General features: G+C 36.9%; 1 protein-coding gene across 2 annotated transcripts in view; it reads left to right on the forward strand.

Annotated features, from left to right (window-relative positions):
- The window catches only part of ACMSD (aminocarboxymuconate semialdehyde decarboxylase), a 55,279-nt gene extending 42,249 nt beyond the window's left edge, over positions 1-13,030 (forward strand). For both annotated transcript variants that reach the window (XM_030327659.1, XM_030327660.1), the window contains 2 exons: positions 8,428-8,526; positions 12,968-13,030. In XM_030327659.1, coding sequence (XP_030183519.1) covers positions 8,428-8,526; positions 12,968-13,030 — 162 coding nt within the window. The remainder of the gene's footprint in view (positions 1-8,427; positions 8,527-12,967) is intronic.
- The last annotated feature ends 1,824 nt before the right edge of the window (positions 13,031-14,854 follow it).

A 14,854-nucleotide genomic window follows, 5' to 3' on the forward strand; every position in this document is an offset into this window, starting at 1 on the left:
AAATGGAAGAATTCTTGACTAGAAAGCAAAATAAATTTCTAAATTTCAATTTCATGTAATGTAGTTAACAAATGTAATATAGCATGGGACTTTTTAAAATTATGTTGTGTTTTAGAATTGTAAACAGCTTTAGCAAGAGGAGCAGAAATAAGGACAAATGAAGCTCCAGTGAATATAAAACAGGCAGTGCAGAAGGAGATCAGCTGTTGGCACAGATGTGAGTAGACATAACTTCGGGTCTTTAGGGCTTCCGTCAGCAGGTGTATTTGCTTGGTTTTTTACAGTAATGAATACAAGAATCTAGAAATAGAGTTGTTAGTCCATCATGGCCTTCCTCTAACTTTCTTATACACTTTCCCATATTATTTCATGTAAATGCATTCATAAAACCTAGGAAAATCTTTTTATTTTTTTTTCTGGTAAAGTGTCGTTTATTCTTACAAGAGGTCAAATTTAGCATATTCAAAATATATTTAAGGGGCACCTGGGTGGCTCAGTCAGTTAAACATCTGATTCTTGATTTCAGCACAGGTCATTATCTCATGGGTTGTGAGTCTGAGGCCCACATCAGGCTCTGCACTGGCAGTGAGGAGACTGCTTGGGATTCTCTCTCTCTGCCCCTACCACACTCATGCTTGCGCTCTCTCTCTCTCTCAAAATAAGTAAACAAACAAACAAACAAACTTAAAATATATTTAATATTTCAGGCCTAGTAACAATCAAACTTCCCTCTTTCATACATTCAAGTATTCACTCCTTCAACACACAAAGCCACTCTCAGATTGATTATATGCATGTCAGAGTTTTATTTCAAACATGTTTCAAAAACAGGCTTTCTGAAAAGTCCAATTCAAAGAATCCTGGCAGAGATATTTTATAGGGGAAAAGATGGTTAGCTATTTTTAGACTGGATTTTAAGAAAGAAGATAACTATCTAGTTAAGGACAATTAGCCTGTTTACATTATTGGTTACAATTCTTAGTCTAGTTTGAAGACTAATAGTCAATGTAGGGTATGTCCTAGGAGCTCTTAAACTCATTAAAGTCTACCAAAAAAAATTACCCAAGTATTTTACCAAGAATGCTAATCTATGTTTGGTGACAAATGTTAACTAAACTTATTGCGGTGATCGTTTTCATAATATATGCAAGTATCGAACCATTATGCAAGACAGCTGAAACTAACATAATGTTATACATCAATTATGCCTCAATTTTTAAAAAAAGAATGCTCATTATTCACCAGGCAGAATAGATAGCCATATCAGGCCACTAAGCTCTGCCCCAGTTTAGATTTGGGACAACTTTTTTTCTCACATTTACTGGGGGCATTTTGTTCCTTGCTAAGTAATTTGGGTTGCACCTTCTGGACAAGAGGAAATTATTGAAAGAGCTTGAGCAGGGATGTGGCATGATCAGATTTATATTCAAATCAGCACTCTCTCCAGTGTTAGATATTGATTAAAATGGATGAGACCGGAATCAGTTATAAAATTATAGTAGTGGTCCAATTTAATTCAATAAACATCTACTCTGTACCAGGCCTTTGGCTCAGAGCTAAAGATAATTTCTATCCCACTTCTTAGCTGAGTGGAAGAAATGGAGACACAAGCCTGGCTCTACCACATACTAGCTGTGCAACTCTAAGCAAGTTAGTTTTCATCTCTGTTTCCTCGTCTGTTGAATGGGGACTGTCGCGACCGGCACAACAAACACCGAGATCAGGGTCCTGAGGGTAGGGGAATGTAAGAAAAAAAGAGAGAAGAGAAGACAGTTTGGGAACAGGAGGGTCCCCTGGGCTGATGGCCCAAGTGACGGCTTTATTGTTGCTGTACACAATCTTTTATAATGTAAGACTCTTATGGACCAGGTCATTCTAAGAATAAACAGGTTTCACATGATCACTGCCAGCCAAAACATTTAGTTCTGTGTACCTTGTGAACTTTCTGCACGGGTCACAAGACCTTGTTGATAGATTGCTAGCAAAACACAGTCCCCATGTTTGTTTCTATTTGACCGGGGGTAGAAAAAAGGGGGGTAACATTACTGCCAACACCTGCAGACCACAGGCTTCAGGAATTAACTTTCTCAGCCTTGACAAGGCTTTCGTATGCCCTTGAAAGTGGGGGAATGGGAGGGGGAACCACCGGGTTGGCTGAGTCAACAGGGAGCCGTTGCTCGACCCGGTCTCAGCCTGGCACCGGGGCCCGGCCTCCCACAGGGGACAATGATGGGATCCTTCTCCTAGAAAGGCTGTAACGAGGGTGTTTGCGTAGCTCAGTCGGTTGAGCATCTGATACTTGATTTTGGCTCAGGTCATGATCTCATAGTTCATGAGTTCGAGCCCCACATCAAGCTCTGCACTGACAGTGAAGCCTGCATGGGTTTTCTCTCTTCCACTCTCTCTCTGACACTCCCCTGTTCTCTCTCTCAACAATGAATAAACTGAAAAAAAAAAAAAAAGACTTAAAAATAACCTTAAAATTGGACATGAAAGAGAGGCCATTACTACAGATCTTACAGAAATAAAAAGAATTATAGGAAAAAACTATGAGCAAATATATGCTAACAAATCAGATAACCTAAATGAAATGGAGAAATTCCTAGAAAGATGACAGAAACTGACTCAAGAAGAAAAAGGACATCTGAATAGACCCATAACAAGTAAAGAGGTTAAACTTGTAATTTTAAAATGTCTCACAAAGAAAAGCCCAGGACCAGATGGCTTCACTGGTGAATTTTACCGAAAAATTTAAAAAGAATTACAACCACTTCAATCCATCACAAATCGTTTGAAAAAATACAAATGAAGGAAACACTTCCTAACTTATTCTATGAAGCCAGCATCACACTGATACCAAAACCAGACCAAGTAATCACAAGAAAACTACAGGCTAATATCCTTTATGAATACAGATGCAAATTTCCCCAATGATATTTATTAAACTCAATCTAGCAACAGATAAAAAGAATTATACACTATGACCTACTGGGATTTATCCCAGGAACACAAGGTTTTTCAACAGACACACACACACACACACACACACACACACACACACCAATCAATAGCATATTAATAAAGAACAAAAACTACAAAATCATCTCAATAGACGCAGGAAAAGTACTAAGCAAGATCCAACAGCCTTTAATGATAAAAACACTCAACAACTAGAAGAGAGCTTCCTCAACCTGATAAAGAGCATCTATTAAAAATCCGCAACTAACTAACATTAACACACTTAATGGTGAACTGAAAGGTTCTGCTCTCACCACTTCTATTTAATGATGCACTGGAGATTCTGGCCAGGGAAATTAGGGAAGGAAAATAAATAAAAGGCATCCAGATTGGGAGGGAAGAAGCATAAATATTTCAGATGACATGACCTTATACATAGAAAATCCTATGCTCTCTCTCTGCCCTTCCCCTGCTCACACACTGTCTCTCTCTCTCCCAAAATAAATAAATATTACAAAATTAAAAAAAGAAATGTGGGGCACCTGGGTGGCTCAGTCAGTTGAGCGTTTGACTTTGGTTCAGGCCATGATCTCATGGCTGGTGAGTTTGAGTCCCGGGTCAGGCTCTGTGCTGACAGCGTGAAGCCTGGAGCCTGCATCTGGTTCTTTGTCTCCCTCTCTCTCTCTCTCTCTCTCTCTGCCCCTTCCCCACTCACACTCTGTCTCTCTCTCTCCAAAATAAATAAACATTTAAAAATTAAAAAAAAAAAAGAAAATTCTAAAGAATCTACAAATAAACCATTAGGGCTAATAAACAGATTCGGCAAGACTGTAGGTAACAAAATAAATATATAAAACTTGATCATATTTCTGTATACTAGCAATGAAAAATCCATAAAAATAATCCATATTATAAATTTCATCTATAATAGCATTCAAAAGAATGAAATATGTAGGAATAAATCCAACTAAAGAAGTGCAAGACTTGGGCACTAAACTATAAAACATTGCTAAAGAAAATTAAAGACCTACATAAATGAAAAGACATTCCAGGGTGCCTGGGTGGCTCAGTCAGTTAAGCGACTGACTTTGGCTCACGTCATGATCTCGCAGTTCGTGAGTTTGAACCCCACATCTGGTTCTGTGCTGACAGCTCAGAGCCTGGAGCCTGCTTCAGATTCTGTGTCTCCCTCTCTCTTTGCCTCTCCTCTGCTCACTCTCTCTCTCTCTTCTCTCTCTCTCTCAAAAATAAATAAACATTAAAAAATATGAAAAGCCATCCCATGTTCATTAAAGAGTGAACTTGTTGTGATGAGCAGTGGGTGATGCATGGAAATGTTAAATCACTATACTGGACACCTGAAACTAATATTACACTGTATGGTAACTAACTGGAATTTAAATAAAAACTTAAAAGAAAGACATCTCATGTTCACTGATTGGAAAACTCCATACTGTGAAATGGCAATAGTCCCCACATTGACCTACAGATTCAATGCAATCCCTATCAAAAATCCAGGTGCCTTTTTTTTCTGTTGCAGAATTGACAAGCTGATCCTAAAATTCATATATAAAAGCAACAGACCCAAAATATCCAAAACCAATGTAAAAAGAAGAACAAAGTTGAAGGACTCACACTTCTAATTTCACAACTTTTTACACAGCTACAGTAGTCAAAACTGTGTAGTACTAGCATAGGGCAGACATAAAGATCAACTGATTTTGAACAGAGGTGCCAATGGAATTAAATGAGGAAAGAATAGTCTTTTCAACTTATAGCAGGAAAATAACTGGGTATCCACATGCAAAAAAACAAAAATAAAAATTAAGTTGTACTGCTTATTTATACCCCACATAAAAATGAACCCCAATAGATCAGAGACCTAAATGGACAAATGAAAACTACAAACACTTAGAAGAAAATATAGTTGTAAATCTTTGTGACCTTGGATTAGGCAACAGTTTCTTTTTTTTCCAACATTTTTTTTTTTTATTTTTTTTGGGACAGAGAGAGAGCATGAACGGGGGAGAGGCAGAGAGAGAGGGAGACACAGAATTGGAAACAGGCTCCAGGCTCTGAGCCATCAGCCCAGAGCCTGACGCGGGGCTCGAACTCACGGACCGCGAGATCGTGACCTGGCTGAAGTCGGACGCTTAACCGACTGCGCCACCCAGGCGCCCCTGGCAACAGTTTCTTAAATACGACACCAAAAGCATAAGGAACCAAAGTTTTTAGATAAATTAGACTTCATCCAAATTAAAAACTTTTGTACTTCATATATACTTCTAGTAAAATGAAAAGATAACCCACAGAATTAACAAAATATCTGTAGATATATATCTGATAAACCTCTAACATTCAGAAAATATTTTAAAACTCTTACAACTCAACTATAAAAAAATAAATGGGCTTGAATAGACACAATGTTCTGAATAGATATCTCTCCAATGACATAAAATGACCAATGAACCCATGAAAAGATATTCAAGATAATTATTCATTAGAGAAATGTAAATTAAAACCACAGTGAGATATTATTTTATATCTATGATGGCTATAATTAAAAAGACAGACAATAGCAAGTGTTGATGAGGACTTGGAGAAATTAGAATCCTCAGACATTCCTGGTCAGAATGCAGAATGCTGCATCCACTGTGAAAAGTAGCTCCTCAAAATGTTAAACATGGACTTACCACATGACCCAGCAACCCCACTGATAAGTGTATATCTAAGAGAAATGAAAGCATGTTGATGTAAAAACTTGCATAAAAATGTTCAGAGGAGGGGTGCCTGGGTGGTTCGGCCAGTTAAGCATCTGGCTCTTGATTTCTATTCAGGTCATGATCTCTCAGTCATGAAATCTGCACACAGCACAGAGCCTGCTTGGGATTCTCTCTCACCTGCTCGCTTTCTGCCCCTCCTCCACTCATGCTTTCTCTCACTTTCAAAATAAATAAAAATTTTTTTAAAAAGTATTCAGAGCAGCATTATCATAATAGCCAAAAAGTAGAAACAACCCAATGTCCATTATCTGGTAAGCAGATAAATAAAACATGGTACATCTATACAATGGAATATTATTCCACATAAAAAGGAAAGAAGTACTGATTTAGGCTACAACATGGATGACCTTGAAAACAGTACACTAAACAAAAGATGGCAACATAATACATTATTCTGTTTACATAAAATGTCCAGAGCAGGCAATTCCTAGGGTAAATTAGTTTACCCTAGGAAGGGAAGAAAGAGGGAATGGAAAGTGCCTGCTAACAGGTATGGGATTAAATTTGGTATGATAAAAATGTTCTGGAATTAGATGATGGAAATGATTACACAAATTCAAAAATATATTAAAACCCACTGAATTATATATTTTTAAAAGGTATATTTGTATTAAGCTAATTACATTCCAAAAGGGGGCGAAGGGATCTGCTCCATCCCCAAACCCTAATGTTCTTTTCCAGAGGCAACTAATGTTACTTGTTTCTTGGGTACAATTCCTTAAATAGACTGCATACATACAAACATTCATTTGCGTATCTATATATTCCTTATTAAAAACAGAAATATGAGCATAGCAGATACATTGTCCTAGACTTTTTTCTCTTTACAATTTAACTTCAATATCATTCTACCTTACAATATAACTCAGTGATTATTCCATTTCAACATAGGTAAGTATTCCTCATTCCTCTTTATTTCTTAGATACGCTATAATTTAGTTTGCTAGTCTTTTGATGTTACAAATAATGTTGCAATTAATTTTCTCACATATATTTCCATTACAAGTGTATTAGTGGAACACATTTCTAGAAGTAAAATTTCTGGTTGAAAATGTGTTTTTCTTATTTTATTTTCATAGACTTCCATTATTGATTTAATGTCACTCTTTTTTACCGAATTACAAGTTCTCTGAAGACAGAGAACGTTTCTGTTTGCTGGCCAGGATAATCCAGATTCTAACACATTGCTTGACATACCACTTTCTGTATTTGTAGATGGACAAGCCTTTGTACTTTGTTGTACAAAGTATCAAATAGAGATTCAAGCTACATCATTAAAAAAAAAAAAAAAAAAACAGACAAGGGTGCCTGGGTGGCGCAGTCGGTTAAGCGTCCGACTTCAGCCAGGTCACGATCTCGCGGTCCGTGAGTTCGAGCCCCGCGTCGGGCTCTGGGCTGATGGCTCAGAGCCTGGAGCCTGTTTCTGATTCTGTGTCTCCCTCTCTCTCTGCCCCTCCCCCGTTCATGCTCTGTCTCTCTCTGTCCCAAAAATAAACGTTGAAAAAAAAATTAAAAAAAAAAAGACAATGGTTCAGTTTATAGAGATAGGAATTATTTGGGCATTGGTTTTTGTTTGTCTTTACTTTTTATCCAGTTGTTTTTTATTTTCTCCCTTCTAACTCTAGTATGTTTTCAAAAATCATGGGACCAGGGGTGCCTGGCTAGTTCTGTCCATGGAGCATGCAACTCTTGGTCTCAGGGTTGTGAGTTCAAGCCCCACAATGAGTGTAGAGATTACTTAAAAATAAAGTCTTTAAAATATATACAACAACAATAGCCAAATTATGGAAAGTGCCTAAATGTCCATCAACTGATGAATGGATAAAGAAATTGTGGTTTATATACACAATGGAATACTACGTAGCAATGAGAAAAAATGAAATACGGCCTTTTGTAGCAACGTGGATGGAACTGGAGAGTGTCATGCTAAGTGAAATAAGCCATACAGAGAAAGACAGATACCATATGGTTTCACTCTTATGTGGATCCTGAGAAACTCAACAGGAACCCATGGGGGAGGGGAAGGAAAAAAAAAAAAAAAGACGTTAGAGTGGGAGAGAGCCAAAGCATAAGAGACTGTTAAAAACTGAGAACAAACTGAGGGTTGATGGGGGGTGGGAGGGAGGGGAGGGTGGGTGATGGGTATTGAGGAGGGCACCTTTTGGGATGAGCACTGGGTGTTGTATGGAAACCAATTTGTCAATAAATTTCATATATATATAAAAAAAAAATATATATATATATATATATATATATATATATACATATGGGATATATATATGGGATATATCCCATATATATGGGATATGGGATATCCTATATATATATATATATAGGATCAATTGCAACATGTCATTCTAAGAAATACAGAATCTTTATTTTATCTAAAGATATCAGCATGCTTTATTGAATAAATACTTGCTTCTTATATTTGAGAATTATATATTCAGTTATTTTAAAAAGGGAGGATGGAGGTTGATTTGCAACTTTAAGAAACCCAATAGCGACACCTGCTGGAGAAAATGTCAGAATACGTTTTGAATTCATTAAATCTTTAACATTTTAGATCAGTTTGTTTCTATTAACTGGAAGGAATTTGTTATTTTATCATAGGAGTGCTTGTAATAAGTTAATATAATTGTATTTAGAGGAGGTTCTTTGATGCTCTATAAAAAATTTTTTTCAGGATAAAGTCATTTTGGGAACTGATTACCCCTTTCCACTAGGGGAGCTGGAACCTGGAAAATTAATAGAGTCCATAGAAGAATTTGATGCAGAAACAAAGGTATATGCCTTTTACTTCATGGTCTCCTTCCTGAGTTTTCCTGCTCTAATTCTTTGGTTTCAGAGTATGTACTTTGATACGTGACAACAAAGAACAAGGGAAACATTACACCTAATATTCCTAGAACTGTTACTGGAAATAGCAAAACTATTAAAGAGCAAAGGAAGATGTGGTTTATATGTGTGTGTGTGTGTGTGTGTGTGTGTGTGTACACACACACACACACACACATATATATTACTCAGCCATAAAAAAAGAATGAAATCTTGCCTTTTGCAATAACATGGAGTTAGAGTATAATGCTAAATGAAATGAGTCAGTCAAAGACAAACACCATATGATTTTTAGTCATATATGGAATTTAAGAAACAAAACAAATGAACAAAGCAGAAAAAAAAGAAACAAACCAAAAAACAGACTCTTAACTATAGAGAACAAACAGATGGTTACCACAGTGAGGTAGGTTGGGGGATGGGTAAAACAGGTAAAGGGGATTAAGAGTACAACATCTTGATGAGGACCAAGTAAAACTACTGAATCGCTATATTATACACCTGAAACTAATACAACAGTGTACGTTAACTAACTGGAATTCAAATTTTTTTAACTACTTTTTTAAAAAGCTGAAAGCCAACCTCGTACAACTAAATTCATAAAGCAGAGAAAGAAAACTGTCAAGAAGCATATCACAATAACACATTTATGTTTACATGTTAGATGAATAAGAAAAATGCCTAAGTTTTTCCTTTAATATTTCTGTAACAAATCTACCAATCTCAAAAATTGTAATGATTCCCATTATTTGGATCTTAAGACTAAAGTCTTGATTAACAGAACTCAAAGAACCAGAACTCTCAAGTAACAATTTTCTTCTTTCGGCATTTGACTTTTAGGGTGGGTAAATGATACTAAAATGTGCTATAATGCTGCCACTGCCTATTCTGCCCTTTAGGCTTATGAAGTCAGATGAGTTTATAATGAGATGCTGTGTCCCCAGATCCCCTCTCCTTTGTCATCCTCTTCCCCTCCTCACCAATACCCCTCAACAGAACAAGTTCTTCCTAAGGGCCTCACCATTAATCACAACTGGGGTCAAGGGTGGCCAAAGATGAAGACATAGGGACAATTATTAACTGGGAAACTTCAGACTGCTTTCTACAGAAAGTCTCCCCTTTGCCACTTACCCATCGTAAAGCACTGAAAGTCTTGGATTGTTAAATATTCACTTATTTAAAGTAGGAAGCATGGTGCCTAGGTGGCTCAGTTGGCTAAGTGTCTAACTCTTGATTTTGGCTTAGCTCATGATCTCGCGCTTGGTGGGTCTGAGCCCCACATTGGGCTCTATGCTGACAGTGTGGAGCCTGCTTGGGATTCTCGCTCTCCCTCTCTCTCTGCCCCTCCCCGACTCATGCACATCCACTCTCTCTCTCAGAATAAACATTTAAGTTAGCTTAAACATAAACAAATAAAGTAGGAAGCTGTATGTAGTAAGGTTTTTTTATTTTTCTTTTTGCAACAAACATTGAAAATGAAAAACTTTCTATAAAGGTAACCAAAATTAAACTGAAATCAAATTATCCTAAGTATCCCGATTAAAACTTTAATGGAGGGGCGCCTGGGTGGCTCAATCTGTTAAGCATCTGACTCTTGATTTTGGCTCAGGTCATGATCTCACAGTTCGTGGGTTGAAGCCCCACACCTGGCTCTGCACTGACAGTGTGGAGACTGCGTGGGATTCTGTCTCCTTCTCTCTCTGCCTCTCACCTGCTTGTGCTCTCTCACTCTCTCAAAAAAAGTTAAAAAAAAAAAATAGAACTTACAAAACTTTAATGGAATAATAATTACTATTATTTTATACCTCTAGTTTTTTAATTTTATGTGCTATGATGATAATATTTCTTTATTTATTTTGAGAGAGAAAGTATGAGCAGGGGTAGGGGCAGACAGAGTGGAGAGAATCTCAAGCAGGCTCTGCACTGTTAGCATGGAACCCACCATGGGTTCAAGATCATGACCTAAGCCAAAATCAAGAGTCAGTCACTTAACCAACTGAGCCACCCAGGCGCCCCCATGCTTATGACTTTTAAGGTCAAAGTTTTTAAAAACTCTTGCATGAAAATTTTACACTGTCACAAATTCATGACATTCCTTAAAAGACTGCTCACTGTAACACTATTTACAATAAAAGACTGAAAAGAATCTATAGGGGAATAGTTAAACAATAATATATCCATACAATGGAATGTATAAAAAAATTAAAAATCAATTTCCAAGATATATTAAGTTTAAAAAGCAAGGTACAAAACAACACATATTGTGTACTTCCATTTGTGTATAATATACTAACCATTTATGAAAAAACCTATATATCTAAATACAAGTATTTGCTTATATATGCATAAATACGTTTGGAAAAAACAGACAAGAAACTAATAACTCTGGAAAGAAAAAGTACTGGTTGGGTGGCAGTAGTGAAAGGAAGCATCCATTTTGTATCTTTCGAATTTTGAGCCATATGAAGGTAAATCTCACTAAAACATTTTTTAAATGAAATAAACAAACCCATTTGATGACCATAACAACACTGGGAGTAGACAGGTAGTTGCATTCCAGCATGCAGATGCAGAGGAGGAAAACAAGATTTGGATGCTGGGTGATTTACCAAAGGCAATATTAACCGGTGGATTACAGCACATGGACCCAATCCCAAATCCAACACGCCAAAATGTATCTTCTTCAAACGGTAGTTGGTACCAACCTATTTGTAAAGGTAAAGCACACAGTTTCTCAGAGCAGAAGGAGTCACTTCTAAAAGCTTTCTTTAGAGGGAATGGTCCAAGTGTGGATCAAGGAAGAACCCTGAATACGAGGTCCCTGCTCAAATCACCCACTCTCCAAGGCTGTTTGAGAACCCTGAAGCCGTTAAGATACACTGAAATGCATTAATATCCACAAATGTTACACAACTCCATACATTTCCTTCCATTCTTGCCTGCCCTTTGCAAGCTGGACATATATCAATTAGGGTATCACAAAAGTTACCCCTTAAGTCACAGGAGTTTCTTTGTGGAGCCGACCGAGTCTATAACTGGGAAGAAAGTGAAGAAAAATTTCAGAGTCCTTTTCTCATCTGAAATCTATAAATATACATACTTGTACCATATTCTGAGGTGCTTCATCTGTCACTTTTCTTGCACCAAAAGAGCTTACCTTTTATTCAGGGCCATGTGAAGAGATAACACATATGCCTAGAAACTGGAGGATGGCTACAAGATTTCTGGGCACTGTTTCCAGCTCTCCTGTCCCACAGACCTACAGTGTACCTTTTCTCTATGCAGTTGACGTTTGAACAACACTGAGTTAGGGATGTTAACTCCTACATCGAAATTCATGTATAACCTTTGACCCCCCCAAAAACTTAACTACAAATAGCCTGCTGTTGACCACAAGCCTTACCAATAACACAGTCAATTGACACATATTTTGTATATTACATGTATTATACACCGTAATGTTACAATAACACCTAACTTTTTAAAAAACTTTTCACTACTTTTAGGTTACACAGTTTGCGAGTTTTTCCAAATTGTCACAAATCTCAAAAAATTTTTCCAATATATTTATTCAAAAAAATCCAAATGGGGGCGCCTGGGTGGCGCAGTCGGTTAAGCGTCCGACTTCAGCCAGGTCACGATCTCGCGGTCTGTGAGTTCGAGCCCCGCGTCGGGCTCTGGGCTGATGGCTCGGAGCCTGGAGCCTGTTTCCGATTCTGTGTCTCCCTCTCTCTCTGCCCCTCCCCCGTTCATGCTCTGTCTCTCTCTGTCCCAAAAATAAATAAACGTTGAAAAAAAAAAAAAAAATTAAAAAAAAAAAATCCAAATGTAAGTGAACTTACACAGTTCAAACTCCTGTTGTTGAAGGGTCAACTGTATTTGCCTCTAAATAGTCCTTGAAACCCACTAGAGGGTCCTGCAGAGGTTTCCAAAGAAAGGCGTTTTTTCCTAAGAGAGCTCTCCCCCCCTTATAATTCTCCTTTGTTCCCATGACCAAGTTTGAAACAGATTTCAAATAGTGGGGCAGAACAGGGGTCAAGAGATTCATTGTTTAACCTGCTAATATTTTTCTCTCACATTGGGAAATTCATCTTTTAAAAACCTGATAAAGACACTCAATAAGTATTTTAAAACAACCATTAAATAATGCTTTAAAAAAAAAACCTTGGGGCACCTGGGTGGCTCAGTTGGTTGAGCATCCCACTCTTGACTTCAGCGCAGGTCATGATCCCAGGGTTATGGGATTGAGGCCCACACTGGGCTTCTGGCTGAGTGTGGAGCCTGCTTAAGATTCTCCCTCTCTCTCTCTCTCTCTCTCTCTCTCTCTGCCCCCCCCCTCAAAAACAAAACAAAATAAAATAAAATAAAACTTTTTTTTTCTTTTGCAGGATAGACTCAAAGCTGGCAATGCCCTAGCATTTTTGGGTCTTGAGAGAAAACAATTTGAATGACTTGCATTTACTACAAAGACAAACATTCAAGAAGATATTTTATTTTTGTTTTTAAATATGTATCACACATGCATTACTAAAATCTTATTTTGAACTATTTTATCCAGAAATAGGATATACACAAATGTTCTAAATTATTCATAACAAAAATGAGTCACAGAATTTGTTTTCATTCTGAAAAGCAATATATTATTTCATGTGCAAATCAAAAATGATTTTCCCAGCGCTTTTTAAATTAATGGCAGAAATAAAAACCAAATGTCATTCATGATTTATATGGAGAAAGACCAAAACCAGACTCATCCTGGAGGGCTGAGGTAGGTTCTCCACTTTGAGCAAGTATATGTGAATGGGGCCCAAATAACCTGTTTTCATTCACTTTTAACAACTTCCATTGGTCCACAACTGGACTGGGAATGCTTTAGAGTCCAAAAAAATAAGTGATATGTACACACACACACATATACATACATATATATACACATATATACATACATATATATATATATAATATATCCCATAATCCCTAGAGAGTTTATAGTCCAATTAAAGAGGCAAGACACATGTTCATGGAATAATTACTAAACAATATATTAGGAGTTATAGAAGTTTCAGTAAGAAAAATTCATTTGGGTTCAAATTGGAGCAGATCTGCACAGAAGTTGGGCTGAGTCTCTAAGGATAGAAAGGCTTGTTCAGAGTTGGAGGATGGGAAATAGACAAAGGGGCAAAACTATAAGAACAGGGGTTTCAAACTGAATGAGAACTTACCTATTCTGGAAAACAGTTCCAGTCTATAATTTACCTTTACCAGAAGCTCTTTTAATTTAAAATACTGAGCAAAATGTGTAAAGATAGTTATGGAGATTGAGCAGAGTGATACCAGGGTAGCCTTATTCTACTTACTTCATTTATGGTGGTCTCATCTGGGCTGCTGAAAATGAACTTGGTCTTGGAGCTGCTGAAAATGAACTTGGTCTTGGAGGGGTGATGAACATCTGTGGTTCATGTACCTCTGGCTGAATTCTAAAAACCAAATATAATTTTTCAAAATTACCCTCTTGCCTTGTATTCATTCATAGTTCTTTTCCCTTCCATTAGTTCAGAAAACCAAGAGTTCAGTATTGGCATGTAATTTTTAAGTTTTTTTGAAAAGTCAATACATGAATATATTAGAAGAGCTCAAAAAGATCATATTCAACCTATCCTAAAAGGAACCCATTTTAACTGTTCTTTTGGATATTCTTGCAGAGATCATCTAGGACAATACAAGTACTTACATGTGCAGATTCCTTTGTTCATTTTACCCAGACAGTGGCATCTTGCTTGTTTTTTCTACTGAATACCTTGGTGACCATTCCACATTTAAGCTGCCTTCTTTTTATAACAGTCTATCTTCGTTGATAACTTAAGTTTGGATGCATTCTAAAGCTCTACAATTAAACTCAGCCCCCACGTTTTATGTCTTTCATACCACAGTTTACATTTTTTTATCTTATGTATCCATTAACAACTTATTATAGTTACAGTTAATAATGCTTTTCTTTTAACCTTCACACAAGATTTAGAAGTGATTAACCCAACACCTTTGCAACATTAGATTATTATGATTTTTTACTACATACTTACCTTTATCGGTGAGATTTATATTTTCATATGTTTTCTGTTACTAATTAGTACCCTTTAATTTCAGCTTAAAGAAGTCCCTTTAACATTTCGTGTAAGGCCAGTCTAGTGGTGAGGAGCTCCTTGAGATTGTCTTTGTCCGGAAAATTCTTTATCTTTCAATTCTGAAGGACAACTTTGCCAGGCATTCTTAGTTGA

Source organism: Lynx canadensis, chromosome C1, assembly GCF_007474595.2.
Source record: "Lynx canadensis isolate LIC74 chromosome C1, mLynCan4.pri.v2, whole genome shotgun sequence".
Taxonomy (NCBI): Eukaryota; Metazoa; Chordata; class Mammalia; order Carnivora; family Felidae; genus Lynx; species Lynx canadensis.